This window comes from Gopherus flavomarginatus, chromosome 17 (genome assembly GCF_025201925.1).
Source record: "Gopherus flavomarginatus isolate rGopFla2 chromosome 17, rGopFla2.mat.asm, whole genome shotgun sequence".
NCBI lineage: Eukaryota > Metazoa > Chordata > Testudines > Testudinidae > Gopherus > Gopherus flavomarginatus.
In genome coordinates, this window is record NC_066633.1 from 8,387,870 (window position 1) to 8,405,341 (window position 17,472).

At 45.2% G+C, this 17,472-nt stretch overlaps 2 protein-coding genes and 2 long non-coding RNA genes across 5 annotated transcripts in view; 3 read left to right on the forward strand and 1 right to left on the reverse strand.

The window, feature by feature from the left end:
* The window catches only part of BRD3 (bromodomain containing 3), a 53,960-nt gene extending 48,851 nt beyond the window's left edge, over positions 1-5,109 (forward strand). For both annotated transcript variants that reach the window (XM_050926984.1, XM_050926985.1), the window contains exon 12: positions 621-5,109. In XM_050926984.1, coding sequence (XP_050782941.1) covers positions 621-736 — 116 coding nt within the window. In that variant the 3' untranslated portion in view covers positions 737-5,109. The remainder of the gene's footprint in view (positions 1-620) is intronic.
* A 268-nt stretch (positions 5,110-5,377) lies between these two features.
* Positions 5,378-12,985, forward strand: LOC127036234 (uncharacterized). The gene is made up of 3 exons (XR_007770048.1): positions 5,378-8,048; positions 8,625-8,950; positions 12,944-12,985. It is a non-coding gene; the product is annotated as an uncharacterized LOC127036234 (long non-coding RNA).
* BRD3OS (BRD3 opposite strand) lies at positions 9,170-13,940 on the reverse strand. The gene is made up of 2 exons (XM_050926993.1): positions 13,862-13,940; positions 9,170-12,983 (listed from the first exon to the last, which is right to left on the reverse strand). The coding sequence occupies exon 2, from the start codon at positions 12,060-12,062 to the stop codon at positions 11,793-11,795; it is 270 nt and encodes an 89-aa protein (XP_050782950.1). The 5' UTR covers positions 12,063-12,983; positions 13,862-13,940; the 3' UTR covers positions 9,170-11,792.
* Positions 13,941-14,779: 839 nt separating this feature from the next.
* Positions 14,780-16,518, forward strand: LOC127036233 (uncharacterized). Its single transcript, XR_007770047.1, has 3 exons — positions 14,780-15,611; positions 16,076-16,384; positions 16,491-16,518. It is a non-coding gene; the product is annotated as an uncharacterized LOC127036233 (long non-coding RNA).
* Positions 16,519-17,472: the final 954 nt, after the last annotated feature.

Genomic DNA, 17,472 nt, shown 5'->3' on the forward strand with positions numbered 1-17,472 from the left:
AGCTTGGGTAGAACTTTTGTATTGATAATCTGATAAACCTGCCTTTTTCCTACAGGAAAATTTTACCAACAAACATTATTCATCTCCCTGGGTTGGCTCTCCAAGAATGTACAGAACCCAGAGCTTGGGGGAAATACCCACTGAATAGTCCCCAGCAAAATCCACGGGCTGAATTCTCCTCTTAGCTGTACTGGTGTGAATCTTTTAAAGAACAGCTGGAGTCCAGCTGGTGGAAGTTGCCCAGGTGGAGGCTGTGCTAGCCAGCTTCTGGCCCTGCACACTGAGAGTGGGCTATGTACTTGTGCCGTCCAGTTGAAACCAACCTGAGATTCAAGTTGTATTTATCGTGGGTTGTTTGGTTTTGGGTTTTTTTCCATTAAACATTTGCTATTAAAATAATTGGCCACTTAAAAAGCTTGCTACCTGGGCAGTTCCACTTTAAGGCCTTCTCCAATTTTCCAGAGGTTTTGGATGTTGCCCCAGCTATCGGATTGTACCATACCAGCCCCATGACTGTTCAACCCAAGGGTGGGAAGAGTGTAGAGAGGGGTGTATATGAATAAATCTTTCATAGTTCAGATATCTTTCAAATAAATGATGCACAACCTACTTCCCTCTAGAAAAGTCTGGCTCGGCTCCATCCGGAGGCCCTTCCCGTCTCAGCAGCAGCAGCTCCTCAGAATCCGGAAGCAGCAGTTCAAGTGGATCCAGTTCGGACAGCAGTGATTCAGAATAAACTAGACACTTAACAAAAAAAAAATGGACAACATACACACCAATACTCTGCAGTGTTCCCTTCTATGGTTAATATACTACTCTTGTTCCACGGTGGTCAGGTTTTTTTCTCTCATTTTTTAAATTTTTTTTTTAAATTCAGTGTTATAAAAGATATCTTCCAATTTTTTTCTTTGCTTTTAATAGGTCAAAGATCTTTTTTGTGTGTGCGTGTGACTAGACTTTATGATAAGTAGTTCACTTTGCGTAAAGTCTCTAAATTTTTTAACTGAAGATGGTTGCTTGGATGTGACAAGAACTTTGAACTCTTAACAAGAGATCCATAGAAAAATCTGCAAGGTGTAGTATACAGGTGTTTTTTTGTTTGTTTGTTTTTCCCCCCCTTTTAATACACCCAACCTGGCTCACTACGACGCAAGGAAAAATTTTTAAAAAAAGAAATCTCTGTAAAATGGTACTGTATCTGAAAGATGTTAGCTTTTGAACTAGTTGGTGTATTTGTTATTAGCACTAGTATTCTTAATCTCCAAGTCTACAGTGTGATGAAAATGTCAGATGCTATCATCTTTTTACATAAAAAAACAAAAACTCATGTACTGTGGATTGTTAAAAATGTATCCTTTTGGGGGAGGGGGATAGAGAAGAAGGCTCCTATTCAGGAAGGTACTTAAGCATGTGCTTAACTTTAAGCATGTGAGCAATAGAGCTGGTCAGAATTCCCTGCCCCCCTCAAAAATTTTGATTTTTTGTTGAAAAAATAAAACATGTTCAATCTTTCAACAAAAATCAACATTTTTTTGAGGAGAACAGACACTTTGTGTCACTGAAAACCTCCAACTTCTCATCACAAAATATTCAACCACCCTAACGAGCCAGACCCCTTGACATCAAGGAGACGACCCACATGCTCAAAATGAGAGATGTGCTACAAGTACCTTCCCAAATTAGAGGCTATAGACAGGTTGGAGATAAAGTGAGCACTGCAGCTTCAGCCCAGGCCACATCACCAATGGAATGGAGGAGGGAGATTGAATGTTTTTTATCCTATCTTTGTATCAGCAAGGAGCTCCTAGGAGGGAACGCTACTTCTGTGTCTCGCAGGGTGCAGGTTTCCAAACACTGAAACTTTTACCTCAAGGAAAAAAAAAAGGGGGAGGGGGTCAGAAAACCAGAAAAAAAAAGACTTTTTTTTCGTAAGGCTCAGCAATTTTCTCTGAGAGTCCAGCCTAATGTTTAAACCTGCACTGCTGCATCACATACTCCATTGTCACTGTCCCTAATTTCATGTATATATAAATACTTTATTTATTAACACCATTGGTCATTTGAAACATTAAGAAAATTGCATTATGAAGAACAGCAGAAATGCAGAGGTTTTTTAAATGGTTTGAACCAGTCTAAAAAAAAAAAAAATCTGAGACCTTATTTAAATGTATTGGACTTTTTACCTACAGGTGCTACAGTCCATTATTTCCTGTGTCGGTGCTCTATCATGTTTTGTGTAGTCAATCTTTGTTTTGTTTTTGTTCCTTCTTTTCTCTTGTTTTTTTTTGTACAGAATTTGGAGACTTACAGGTATAGATGACTTCCAGATGCAGCACATTTTTATTTTATCTTCTTTGTAATTTTTCCACAAGATCTTTCTCGGTTTTTTTTTTAATCCAATTTTAGGAAAACCCCAGTTCTATAATATAAACTTTGTAATCTGAGGGGCGGAAATGTATAGTAAATTGAATTCTTGATTTTTTTTTAAAAAACTTTTTATTGTAAAGAAAAAAAATATACAGAGTTTAACAGCAGTTATGCTTTTCCCTATCCGACCCCCAGTTCCCTGAGGCTACCTCGTTGCCTCTATCATGGGAAGCTTTGACATTTGCCCTGCAGAGGCCCATATTAGCAGACTGCCAAGAGCCTTCGGGCTGCACCTTATCCTCATAAAGTGGTGCAGGTTGCAGCTGGCCTCATTTGATAATACAGCGGTGTGGCCTATGAGGACTGCATATCCCAGCATGCAATGTTCCCAGCAAGTTTAGCTTCCAAAGAGCTGGAGAGAAAATGTTGCATGCTGGGACGTGTGGTCCAAGTGGGCCACACCTCCTTTTTGAAAGTGAGGGAATCCATGGGGCCTGTTGCTAGAACACCACGGCTTGCACTTTGGGGCATCTTTGCTCTAAAATGTTCACTTTGGTGCAAAAGTTACTGTATCCAGGCTCAATTGTCACTCAATTCCCATGTAACCACATTTTATTGGACAGACTTTTAGAGGATAGACTATCAGAGATGAAATAGCTGCCTTACCCTTGCATCTGACTGCAAACTACGTCATCGTCACCTCAGTCAGCATTTCAGGAAAGATGGTGAGTTATTCATACATAACTCTAATGCAACTGAAGCGGCTCTGTGTATGTGTCTTAATGACAAAATCAGCAGCAGCTGTACACAGAATCTGCCAAAGCCCCAGGACACATTATCCTGTTGTGCTAAAGGAATGGAGCCTGATTCTGTAAGACACTGAATGCCTCCTATAGATTGCTGAAGAGCCTCTAGTCACTTTGAAATCAATGGGATATTCAGCCTTTCTGCAGGAGGTGCTCAGGGCCTTGCAGGATTGGGCCCTAAAGCATTTGCATGGAATGATCAATGAGGGTATCCAGCATCTTACCGAAATTAACAATTTACCTTTTCCATTAAACTGAGGTCCATTTTAGTTCTTATATTTCTTTTAAAACTGCCCTTCGTTGTTTAAATTAAAAAAACAACAAAACTTCTCCCCCAAACAGATCCTTAGTAATATATTTTTAAATGTTACTGTGAGGAAATGTAATATACATCTAATTAGAGCTTATGGTGGTTTTTTTGTTGTTTTTGGTGGTTTTATTTTCTTTTTGAAGGGTGGATTTGCATTTTTACTTTTTGTTTTTGTTTTAACCTTTAATGCGTGTTAAAAGAAACTGAGGACTATTTGGTTTTAAATAGATCTGAGCAATTCAATGCCAATCTGGCAAAAAAAATCCTGAGAAATAAGCTATTTCCTTCATACTGAAATCCTCCCCCATGCGCATCTGGGTTACATCTATTAAATGAATATGAAATTCACTCAGGGACATAGTCATTGGTGGCAATTCACACAAGCTGATGAGCTGCCCCAGAGTGTTTATATCACGTAAAGAAAAATAAGTTTGATACTTGTAAGAAAATGGGGGTGGGGGGAGCCCACAGCAGAAAGGAGAAGAATGTGCATGTCCCTAATCAACCCGTGTCAGTATATCATTTAAAAGCTTTATAAAATGGTCATAGGTTAAGCCTATTTCTTGTCACAGCATAAGGCCCAGACTCCTATGGAAGCTGAAGAACATCGGCCTCCCAAGGATCAGGCCCTAGTTCACCTAGAAAACGAATGTGTTGATTAAAACTTTTTCACTGAATAGATACAGTTGAGGCAAAACACATTCAGTGTTTTTATTGCTGTGATTTTAAACTTTCCTTATCAACAGGGTTTGAAATTGTAGAACTGATTTCCATTCAGAATGTAAAAATATGTATAACCAGTTACTACTTTTTTACACACACACACACACACACACATGCATTAAAGTGTTCTCTGGTTGGTGGAATCAGACTGCAGTTACCTAATTTAATTTTCTCTCTACTTTTGGGACTCTTAGACCAGTTTTTAATTTGTTTCCTTTTTTTAAATGATATTTTTTAAGGCTAGGGGTGGAACTAGGGGTGGGAGTTGGGGCATGACAAAAAAAAACTTTTTAGTAATGGATTTTAAAAATACATGTTCTAAAACGCAAGCAATTATTATTATGGTGCAACTGTGGGCAGGCTGTGAGTTATAGGAGATTAATACAGGGCAGGAGGAGGTCATTACACTAGCAGCATTCTCATCCTTGTAAAATGGTTAGATGCATTTTTTAAAAATGGTATTTGCATATCTTTTTAAAAAATCATTTTTTAAAAGTAAATAAAACAACCCACCAGCTAGGATTTGACACGGGCCTTTTAGAGCTTACGCTCCGATAACTGGCATAACAATTCCAAAACAATTTGTTGTTGTACGTTTTGTTCCGTTTTTCCTTTTTTTTTTAATATTTAAAACCAATGTTACTTTTCTGTATGATGTGCATGCAAATTTACCGTAACTCTTTTTCTTAAGACTTTTTAGTGCCATTTCTAGTATATTCCTGTAAAAGTCAGTTACTGAAGAATGAGTCAATGTAACTAGTTTTAGCTTGTTTATTGCAAATGCTGGCCTCGACACAACAGAATTAAAAAAAGTTAGAAAGTAATCTTTGATGTTCCTGGTAATCATGGACCCCTCTCCTGGGGCATTTGTTTTGTTTTCATAATAAAAAAAAAATGCCTGTGCGTGTGAAGTTTTATACATTGCTTGTTTCCTTCTTTCCCCCTAGGTCTTCACCATGGTTGAAATCATATGAGGTCCTGATTCAGCAAAGCACTTAAGTAATATTGCCAAGTACTTATGTCTCTGGTTAACTTCAAGAGCATGCATAAATCCCAGTGTAGTCGGTGCTTTGTTTGATAGGGATGTGCTTACAGCTTTGTCTACACATGCAAGTGGCACCGCTTTGCATTTGCCAGTATGGTCAAAGTGGTATAATCCCCCTAGTGTGGACGTAGTTATACAGGTATAAATGTGCTTCTACTGGTATAGTGTTTCCTCTACAAGCAAGGGAATAAGCTATACCAGTATAAGGCACCTGTATCCCAGGTTAACCGTGTTCATACTATGGATTGTACTGTAAAACTATATTGGTTAAAAAAAGAACCACACTGGTACAAAAACTATCTAGACCAGGCCTCAAGTACTTTGCTGACTCAGGGCCATATTGCTGGAGTGATCTAGGCTATTGCTTCCATGGTTTCCTCAACTAATTGTTCAGGATTTATTTTTCAGCAACCATCCCACTTTAGGCCCTAATCCTGCAACTGGATCCATGTAGATGGATCCTTCCCACTGAAATCAATAGGGGCCCTGCCTGGAGTGTGGGTCTATTTGCAGGATTGGGGGCATAGGTAAGCTGCAGCATGGTTCTTGAAGTTTACCTGAAAAGAATCTGGGGGAAGGGGCATTGGTTTGGTTTAAATTTTTTCATTTTTTTTTTTGTTTTTGTTTTTACATTAGAAATTCAGGTCTCGTCTGCCCTGTTTTTCTAGAAGACTCCATGGATGACCAGAGAACTAGAGAGAGATGATATCCTGGTCACCAAGGAGATGCAAATTGATTTACTGAGAAGGGAACTGATTTTTATTCAGATGGTTTTAAAACTTCGCTTTTTGTAGACAGCTCTTTACTCAAATGTCTAACGGACGACTCTCTTGGTTAAACATTCCATACCTCCAAGACCCAACCCTTCGATGTAGGACATGGAAAGCTCTCGATACATTTCTCTGCGGCTTCCAAAGAAATTTCCAGGGGAACAAAAATAAAAAAAAGAAAATACTTAATGTGCCTGATATTTGCATGACTGCCCTTTGCGCTCCAGGAGAGAAGTCCTGGTCACAATCAAGTCAATAGCAAAACTCCCATTGATTACAATAGGGTCAGGGCTTCATCCCAGGTGCTTGGATTCCAGCTGTCATCTGCACACGTTTGCAAGTGGTAGAACAGTACTTTCCCCTTTCCATCTGCCCACCTGCATCCACTAGCTGGCTCTTCATGACTAATTCTGAGACTGTGTCTTCACTGCCAAAAAGATGGGTTTTTAAGAGCAAGGTTGTTGCTAACACACATTAGCTATCTTGCTGTAAAATCCTAGTGGAAACAAGGCGCAGACAGTTGTTACGGTGGGGTAGGTGAGTGAGGTCAACATTATGTTCCCCACCTGAAGGATCTTGGCTAAGCTACATCTCTGTAACAATTACAGAGCATAAGGCATAGACAAGGTTATGCCATTCTGGCAATGTACATTTGCACTCACTTTTAGTGAGTTATAGAGGGGTAAAGGACCAGAGGTTAAATGAGAATCAGGCCTGTTATCTTGACTTGGGAAGTGCTATATTAAAAGAGGGAAGCTGAGGAATTTCACTGTGGTTTAACAGCTGGTTAGGCACCAGTTAATTACTTTGAACTGGCCAAAACTAATGCCAGATGCTGGAATTTTTACCAACACTGACCCCACTTACGCAGCAGCCATTGCTATTCTAGCAACAGTTGGTTGGTCCAGTCTGTCTTGTGAACCAGCAAAGGTGCAAGAGAGGTAAGTGTTTTATTAATAATAACCTGTAAGAGGCACAGTCAGCACCACTGGGCATAGTCAGGGGGTTAATTAAAGGCTGGACCAATTGGTATTGGAAACCTGGGAGCTACTTTCAAGTGGCTAAGACTGCAGTTTGCCTGTGAGAGGCAACTCAGTCAGATCTGGCTAGGTACACATTTTTCTGCCATGTGCTGGCTATTTTAGGTCTTATTTTCAGGCACTATATACCCCAAGGACAGGGATAGCTGAGCCCCAAGAGGGTTTGCTCCTGCATCTCCATCCCCTTTAAAAATAATAATAGCTGTACTGGGTCAGACCAATGGTCCATCTAGCCCAGTATCCTGTTTTCCGAAAGCGGCTGGGACCAGATGCTTCAGAGAGAATGAACAGAGCAGGGCAATTTTCAGTGACCCATTCTCTCGTCCACGCTCAATTTCTGGCAGTCAGATGCTTAGGGATACCCAGAGCCACGAGCCATTCCTACATGACAGCACTAAAAATGATGTGACATTTACTCTCTTCCTGTAGTTTTATTATTGTTAAATGGCGTCTCTCTCTTTCTCTTCTGCTGCAGGAGAGCTACTTCCACAGGATGTGCTGTCCCAGAAAAGGCAACGTCTGCCCTGAGCCACAGATGGCCCATCAGGCTGACGTGGTTTACACTGTGTGTCATTTTTCATCAACCACTTTTGACTTCCCCAACCCTATGGATCCAGGTGCCTATGCTGCAGCTGAGTGAGCTGGAGGCAGCTTTTCAGTGTGAAACTGATCTAGACTTGAATACATGACCTTCTGGATTGTCGTAACGCACCTCAACCACTTTGCCACTGCACCTCAAGCTGGCCAAGAGGAATCTCAAGTAGGAATTAGAGATGTTATTTCACCTCTGTATTTGGCTGTCCTGTGACTGCTGCTGCTGGATACCGTGTTCAGATCTGGTGTCCACAGTGCAAGAAGGATATTGATAAACCGGAGCCATGCGAATGACTAAAGGATCAGAAAACCTGCCTTACCAGTGATAGACTCAAGGAGCTCAAGCTATTTAGCTTAACAAAGAGAAGATTAAAGAGAACTTGATCACAGTCTGTAAGTACCTACATGGGGAACAAATATTTGATAATGGGCTCTTCAATCTATCAGATAAAGATAGAATACGATTCAATAGCTAGAAGTTAAAGCTAGAGAAATTCAGACTGTAAAAAAAATTTTAACAGAGAGGGTAAGTAGGTGTCAGAACAATTTACCCAAGGCATGGTGGATTCTCCATCACTGGCTATTTTTAAATTGTGAGGGAGTGGGATGCGGGCAGTTGTGCCTAGTTGTAGGAGCTGAAGCCCAAGGTCAGTCTGGGAGCGAGAGGCCAGATGTCAGGAATCAGAGCTGGGTTGCCTGTAGTGAGGCACGGCTGGATCCAAGGCAGCAGCGGGGCTGGGAACAAGCAGGCGCCATTGTAGCACATGCTTTGAGCAGACAGCACCCTGCTACTACTGCTGGTCTTAAGAGCAAGTATGCTGATCCCCTCAGCCAATCAGGCGGCTCCACTGAGGCTTAGCTGTACTTGTTAGACTGCCTGGGGGTTTAGCTAGAAGGTAAGCAGGACCCTGTGGGTCCTTACTGGACATAATTCAAGATTGGATGTTTTTTCTGAAAGATCTGCTCTAGGAATTATTCTGGGAAGTTCTCTGGCCTGGGTTATACAGAAGGTCAGACCCGATGATCACTGTGGTCCCTTCTGGCTTGGAATCTATGAAAGGACGGACAGCATATGGCTCCCTGTCAGCTCAGTGGACTCGCTTTGACATCTTCACTGTAGCCCTTCATGCACATGAGAAGCAGCGACAGCAGGGGTACCCATCAAATCCCATCTCAAGCTCCACAGGAAGAGTTCACAAAACCTTTGGGCTGTTGAATCAGCAATGAAGACTGAGCAGCTGTGCAACAGCACTGTCCTGGAGACTCCAGCCTCACCCACAACTAGCTAACTACAGGTAACCTCGGCTGCAGATTTCTGTTCTGAGAGACTCATCCTTATGTTAAGGAATAGATGGCAATCAGACACCCCTAGTTAATACAATCCCCAACTGGGTGTATCTGCATAAATACCTACCTGCCCAATACCTTGGTCAGTATTTTGAGCTGTAATACAAATAATAATCAGACGGGCTAAGGTAGTTAATGTGAAAAAGAAAAAACAGCTGGTACAGATGACACATTCAAACCATTTTAATTGACATCAATAGACAACAAATGCATTTACAATAACTGCACCAACACTGCATAATTACAGAAACTCGGTTCATACTAGTCATACCACCAAATCTGCCAAGACTACTGAGAATACATTAATACTAAATAATGAGAAAATATACAATCACATTTAGAGGGATGTGCAGAAAAGCAAGCAATACAACATCCCCTTAGTGCCGTGTAAGGTCTGCTCCTGTAGACATGCTTAACTTTACCCACCAGAATAGTCCAGAGGAGACCAAGGTCGTGTGTAAACTAAAGTCTATGTATAAGTGTTTGCAGGATCAGGGCCCAAGTTAAACTTTCTGAACATACAGTATTTTGCAGTAGTCATGGATACATGCATAAATAGTAACAGCTAAACAAATCAGGGCTAACTTTGATCTAGTGAATGCACTTGCTAACAGTAAGTGCTGAGTGCAGAAAAACTAGTTCATCCACAGTAGAATGGATGTGTTATTTTTAGCTTGGGAGAAGGCTGGATACCGAATTTTTCTGTATATTAAGAAACTTTAAGGTGCTTAAAAAGTTTTAAAAATAAAACTTCTTGGAATAAGCCTAATGACTACTGAGAAGTACAGGAGAATGGGCCCAATTCTGCAACATGCATAGCTTTAGGCAGATGGGTAGCCCAACTGAAGTCAGTTAAGCAGGTGCCCGAGTGCTTTGTTGGATCAGGGCCAGGGCCACAGTAAGTACCTGGCTGAATTGGGGTCCAGGGGTCTGATCCAGCAAAATACTTAAGGCATTTTATCTGTAGGCACGTGATTAGTGCCACCGAAGTCAACGGGACTGTGCACATGCTTGAGTTTAAGCATGTGCTGGATGAGCCATGTAAATCCCATGATTTCTATGGGCTTGATCCTGCCCTGCTAGATCAAGCCGTAATATACACAATAGGGTAGCGATGGCAGACACAACTGGGAGCCAGACCCCAGTGTTCATTTCCAGATGTAGAAGACTGGTTTTTTTAAAAATCCTTTAGACTTTAACAACTGACAAAAATAATTTCTGGACACAATTTTTTAAATATTGATATCAACTACAATTAAATACGAGAAGTTGTTTGTCAAAACTTAAATAAACAATCCTTCCTAGCTTTATTTATAATGGACACTCCCATTATTTTTGTTTGAAATAGGAACTGCATAAATAGAGTGAGACACATTAAGAAGGCTAAATGCATAACTGTTACATGCATTAAGGTTCAACTATACAGAATGCTTGAACAAGAAAATCCCTTTTGCAGCTGACCTATGGCTGTAGCACTCCTGTTTTCTTTCAGACATTTCTTTCCTTTCAACCCTTACCAAGCGATGTGTGTGTTTAACAGAAGCTTTCTTCATTATTACTCTCCTAAATCTATCCTTGCCTATCTGATGATTCAGTCATCATTCTGGTGATATGCTTTTGAACTATTATGTGACCCATGCAATTGTTACTTAAGCAGAGTATTATTCATGTGAGTCGTCCTATTGACTTCACAGAATGATGCCTCCAGATTGGTACCTCCATGATACTAAACTGTAATATCAGAGAGAAGCAACTGCCTTTATACACCTCCCTTACCCAGACCTTTCTAAAGCCCAAATGTAACTTCATTCAGTACATCCTTTCCCTATTCTGCTTAATACTGTAAATTATTCAACTCAACTGCCAGATCATGAATTGAGATTGTAAGAGAACATTTATAGGGAAAATATGAAAAGGGGACAGGAAACGTCCAAAATGAAGGTTCTGTGTATTTTTGCAGAACAAGCTCACTAGAAGCATTCTGAAGAATCATTTCAAATGAAAGCAGTTCGGACTCCAACATTGCTGAGATGCATTTGGAAGGCCGCCATTGCAGAATTTTGCTAGTGTATAAGGACTGGCAAGTGAAACTGACTAGCCTATTTTCATCAGTCAGTCTCAGTGAGATACGTAACAGAAATCAGTGGCATCAACAGTGAAAATAAATTTAAACTTCAAACATCCTTTCAGTTTTAATAATCTTCTAAGGACCAGTCCCCACACAAAAGTTGTACTGTTCTAATGATAGTGGTACAGTTAAAATGGTAAACCGCCCCTGGCCTCTGATGTTGTTATATTGGTATAAACTTGCTTATGCCAGAATAGTTATTCTTGTAAGGAAAGGGGAATATGCTACACAGGTGTAAGACAGGTTTACACCAATGTGTATTCACACTAGGGACTATACTGATACAATGATTTCAGTAACACAATCACACCCATAAGTGAAACAGTTACATTGGTACCCAATCAGAGGGAAGGTCAGGCATAAAGCAGTTAGACACACAAGGAAGACAGTATGTCTTTTTCTTTTTTAGCCTGATCCCTTGATTTAACATTTTGGCCTTTTCCTCTAGTAAGGTGTCCCCAGTCTTCATCTCTTCGTACCACATTGAACCTTGGTAGGTTGATCCCAATTATCTGATAGTCAGCAGTGATGGGAAACAATGTAACCAAACCTGCCATTAATATTAATAGTGGCTTTTGAATGAAAATGCTTATTAGAACTTGCCTGAGGCCTAGCACATGTATGTTTGCCATGCACAGATCTCTGAGACGAAGCCTTTAAAATTACATAATCATGCAAAACTTTGATTGCCCAGTGTCTCTGGAGACATCCAGTTTGTTTTTGTCCCGTACCAGGATGGCCTCGTTACCATACTGTGAGTACCACATACTCCGGCTTCTACTCAAGTATGTACCAGGTGGGACAGTCTCCAACTTCTGCTGCTGCTGCTGCCAGATGAGCAACGAAGTGTCCCTGTAACGAAGCCTGGCATAGCTCTCAGATAAGGCTTTTTCAGCTAGTGGCACCCGTCCATTCATTACTCTGCCTGTCATTCACTCTGGAATGACACTGGAGACTAAACGTGTTTCATACCAGCTCTCAAGCGCTGTAGTGGATTCCTTGGCTTAATCGGGGCTTCACAGGTATAAGCCAGGGTACAATGCTGCTCCTACTGCTCTGAGATAAAAGGCAATCTACCTTAGCTATGGCACTGTTGGGGCTTATGACATATAGGTCAGCATGCATAACATGCTGTACAACACTTCTGACACAGACTCGTCTGTATGTTACAGCACCATAGAAGACTTGTGCTTACTCTCAGTGTAATAAATTAGGACTTCTGAAGGACCGATTGTACATTGATGATGCCCTGTCATTTTGCAAAGGTTTATTGTGCACACACCCCATTTGGTACTGGAGTCCATGGAGAGACAGCCTCAACAACCTGAAACGGAGGCCTAAAGGCTAATGGCTGGCTCAGAAAAATCCGGACCCCTTAGAGAGATTTTAATTAAACGGTGAAACAACAGAGATATAGGAGTTCAACGTAGTCCAGACTTGCGCCCATTTCACTGCTTGTGCCTGGTTTCTTTACCCTTTAAAATGGATTTATTGATAGGCGTGTGCATGAGTCACTTCATTAAAAAGCACCAGGCAATAGATCCCCGCTGGGTCTGGTCGGTGCAGTGTATCTGAAGCACATCGATTAAGTTATCTCTAGTTTTCCAATTCCCAAAGATGTGTTCTCTAGTAATAATCATGACTCTTCAATGGAAAAGCAGCAAATGTTGCAGTTTGGCCGGGGGTACGGCTGGGAAAATCCCAGTGAAATAGTCATGGCTGGTACAATGTGCTGTGTCAATACCTTGTTGCACATGAATGAGTGGTAAAGGTCTTCGCAAGCTGATTCATGGGCCTTTCCTTCTCACTGCAGACTGGCTTCCCACCGGGGTTCACCCTTCATTTTGTTCAATCTGTGGTGCAGCTTCAGCCTAGAGTGACGTGAAGAACAGGGCTGCTCACATCCTCCCACCCAGAGCAAAGAACACTCTAGGCACCGGTCACAGAGCTCTGGGTCCGGCAGGTACTTTTCAGTCTGCTTCAGGAATGCTTTAGTCTTCCTCACTTTGGTCCCCTTGTTAATATTTTAGGGGAGTGAGTTGTTCCCTTCCCCAAACTCCCTTAGCCCCTTTTGTGATGATCTTTGCTTTCGACCCCCACTAGTTACTGCTGGGGTGATGAGCTATATCTCCAACCCCCACCCCCCAGTCACTGTGTGTGTGGGGGGTGATCGATACCCCCAGCCCCCCCAGTCACTGCGGGGGGGGTGATCGATACCCCCACCCAACCCCACAGACACCGCGGGGGGGTGATCGAGACCCCCAACACCCACCTCAACCCCTCAGTCACTGTGGGGGGGGGGCAGGGTGATTGATACCCCCAGCCCCCCCAGTCACGGCGGGAGGGGGGGTGATTGATACCCCCACCCCAACCCCCTAGTCACTGTGGGGGGGGTGATCGATACCCCCAGCCCCCCCAGTCACGGCGGGAGGGGGGGTGATTGATACCCCCACCCCAACCCCCTAGTCACTGTGGGGGGGGTGATCGATACCCCCAGCCCCCCCAGTCACTGCGGGGGGGGTGATTGATACCCCCACCCCAACCCCCTAGTCACTGCGGGGAGGGGGTGATCGATACCCCCCACCCAACCCCACAGACACTGCGGGGGGGTGATCGAGACCCCCAACACCCACCTCAACCCCTCAGTCACTGTGGGGGGGGGTGATCGATACCCCCAACCCAACCCCCCAGTCACTGCTGCGGGGGGTGAGCGATCCCCCCCCCCCGCTACCTGCCGCGCTCCGCCGCGCTCCGGCCTCGGCTTCCCCGTCGCCACGAAACCGCTGCGGCTGCGAGTTCCGAGAGCATCGATGGGCAGGGGAGACGCACGAGCGCCGAGCAATCCACCGCCCGGGCGCTGCGGCTCGCGCTGCCCCGTGGCCTGCCCGGTGCCCAGTGCGCTCCGTGGTGCCCGGCCCTGCCCTGCCCCGTGCCCTGTGCACTGTCTGGTGCCCGGCCCTGCCCTGTGTGCTCCGTGCCCCGTGCCCTGTGCGGTGCCTGGTGCTGCCCTGTGCGCTGTGTGGTGCCCGACCCTGCCCTGTGTGCTGTGTGGTGCCTGGCACTGCCCCATGCCCCTGTGCCCTGTGCTGCCCTGTGCGCTGTGCGGTGCCCGACCCTGCCCTGTGCGCTGTGTGGTGCCTGGCACTGCCCCATGCCCCTGTGCCCTGTGCCTGGTGCTGCCCTGTGCGCTGTGCGGTGCCCGACCCTGCCCAGTGCGCTCCGTGGTGCCCGGCCCGGCCCTGCCCCGTGCCCTGTGCACTGTCTGGTGCCCGGCCCTGCCCTGTGTGCTCCGTGCCCCGTGCCCTGTGCGGTGCCTGGTGCTGCCCTGTGCGCTGTGTGGTGCCTGGCACTGCCCTGTGCGCTGTGTGGTGCCCGACCCTGCCCTGTGTGCTGTGTGGTGCCTGGCACGGCCCCATGCCCCTGTGCGCTGTCTGGTGCCTGGTGCTGCCCTGTGCACTGTGCGGTGCCCGACCCTGCCCTGTGTGCTGTGTGGTGCCCGACCCTGCCCTGTGCGGTGCCTGGTGCTGCCCTGTGCCTCTGTGTGGGGCCTGGCACTGTCCATTGCCCCTATGCACTGTGTGGTGCCCGACCCTGCCCTGTGCGCTGTGTGGTGCCTGGTGCTGCCCTGTGCCTCTGTGTGGGGCCTGGCACTGCCCATTGCCCTTGTGCGCTGTGTGGGGCCCAGCCCTCCCCCGTTCCCCTGTGCACTGTGGTGCCTGGCGCTGCCCCCTGCCCCTGTGCATGGTGTGGGGCCTGGCGTTGCCATTGTGCTCTACGCAGTTCATTGCGCTCCATATTTTGGGGAGCCTGGTTGCCTTGCAGGGTGCACGGTGCTGCTTGTGGCACCACGAGCCCCACTCCGCTGAGAGTCTCTTGGAGTTTTGATGCACTGGGTTGTGTTGCAGCAAGTCCCTTCGTGCCCCGATGTGACTTAAAAATAATAAAATTGGGACGCTTTTTATTTGCTTTTCACTCGGGTCACATTTTCAAGTGTTTCTCTACAGTCTTGAGGGCTAGATTATGTATTTTTAAGACTGAAAGCTGAGATTCACATGACTCCAGAAGTTGGGTGTAGGGAGGCTGTGTGGTTTCCCGGTGCCCCAGAGTGGGACGGACATGAGAGTGGGCGGAGCCAGAGCACTCTAAGCTTGCCCCCTAGAGGGTCAGAGGCAGGACAGGCAATATAAGAGCTCAACCCCAGAGCTCATTTAAGAGGCAGCTGCTGGAGAAGCCGGACACCTCTGGCCCAGCTCCCGCTGGGGAGACTCCAGCAACAGACCTAGAGACTGGCCTGATAGGCTGATATTCAACGCGGACCAGCATGTGGGAGAGACCCCGAGCTTTCCCCTTGCCAGCTACCTTGAAGAGACCCCGAGCCTTCCCCTCGCCAGTTACCCTGAAGAGACCCCGAGCCTTCCCCTCGCCAGCTACCTGAGGATCCAATGGTGATCAACCCCCTGGAGGACCCCACCTTGACCCAGGTACCTCCAGAGGGGAGTTGGGAAGTAGCCTGGGGGCAGCTGACCCTAGTTTGGCTGCAACACAGGCAGAACCTGTGTCAGTGTGTTGCGGTCAGGATCCCCGCTGACATAGCAGTGAGTCTTCTGCCGCTGCTAGGGCCCCGGGCTGGGACGCAGTGGAGTGGGAGGGCCTGTGTCCCCCACTGCCACCCATTACATGAGTGGCACTCTCCCCCTCTCCCAGGCCACTCAGAGCCTGAAGTCTTAGTGTGCTATTTATCTGGGTTTGCTCAGCCCCTGCCTGAGGGCCTGAGCCTTGACTCTTTACTGCTCCACCCTGACCCAGGGCCTGGCTTATTAACGGCTAAAGGGTATCTGGGTTTGTTCAGCCCTTGCCTAAGGGCCTGAGCTGTGGCTCTTTACTGCCCCTCCCTGACCCAGGGCCTGGGCTAGTTATCTGTTAATTGTTACCTGTGTGTGCCCAGCCCCTGCTAGACGGCTTGAACCAGGACTCCTGCGGCCTGACTGATTCCCCAAGGGGCTGTGCAAGGACTGAGGGAGGCAGTGTGGTTCCCCGCCGCCCCGGAAAGGGACGACCCTGACGAACCCTCTCTACATTGGGGCTTTAAGAAAAATATTGTGAGAGTTGGTAGAGCTGCAAGAGACACATCTGTAGTGTGCAAATGCCACTCTAACCAGACAGCTGGACATTCCTGATTGCTGAAACAGCACAGCACACATGGCATGCAACTCAGTGCAACCAGGGCAGCAGTAACATTCCTGGGTATACATAGGTAATAACAATCGTAACATAAAAGCAGTGATTTTAATCTGTTGATGGATAGCTGTTACCAATGCGATGCATCTCAGACTTGCAGACTCCTTTCTCTTCTCTTACAGGAAATAAGTTATGCACTAGCCTAACTAGTGCTACACAGGTGTAAGACAGGTTTACACCAATGTGTATTCACACTAGGGACTATACTGATACAATGATTTCAGTAACACAATCACACCCATAAGTGAAACAGTTACATTGGTACCCAATCAGCCTGATTAGATTGGCAGGGTACTCGAAGGTTGGCTGCCAATCAGACTGACTGGATGATAGTGCATATATAATCTCTGTCTTGAAGATTCATGGATTATGAGTCCAGAAGTGACCATTGTTATGATCTCATCTGACCACCTGCTGCAGCATGGCCAACCCCAAGTGTTTGAAAATCAAGAGTCAGGTCCTCAAAAATCGTGAGATTGTTATAAAAATCATGAGGTTTTAAAATAATAAATGTGAGATTCTTGTTATTTGCTGATGAGGCCTTTAGGGTTCATAGTTTTTAAGCTTTGTTTCACAACCACAAGAGCTGGAAATGTACTGCTATTTAAAAATGAAACTGGAGATTATCAGGCAATCAACTGATTGCAGAAGCTGGAGCTTTAAGGGAAACATGGCATATTGTGAGACTAGCAATAAAATCACGAGAGTTGCAAGGAGGAGATGCAGTCTCTGTGTCCTAACAGGAGGATAAGTAGGAAAATATAATAGGATTCCCAGTGCACAGAAAGAGGTTGACTGGGGTGAATTGGGTTTTATGATTCTTTATTTGTATTTAAGCAGCACCTTGAAACTCCAGCTGGGATCAGCGCTAGGTGCTGTACATGCACATTGTGAGAGACAATGCCTGACCCAGAGAGATTACAGTCTAAACAGACAAGGCGGACAAAGGGAATAATAGCTCCATTTTACATACAGGGAGCTGAGGCAAAGACTAAGTGATTTGCCTGAGGGCAGACAGGAAGTCTGTAGCTGAACCAGGAACTCAATCCAATCAAATGTTTTCAGAACAAGACTTCCCTTCCTTTCTTAGTGGTTTTCTGTTTC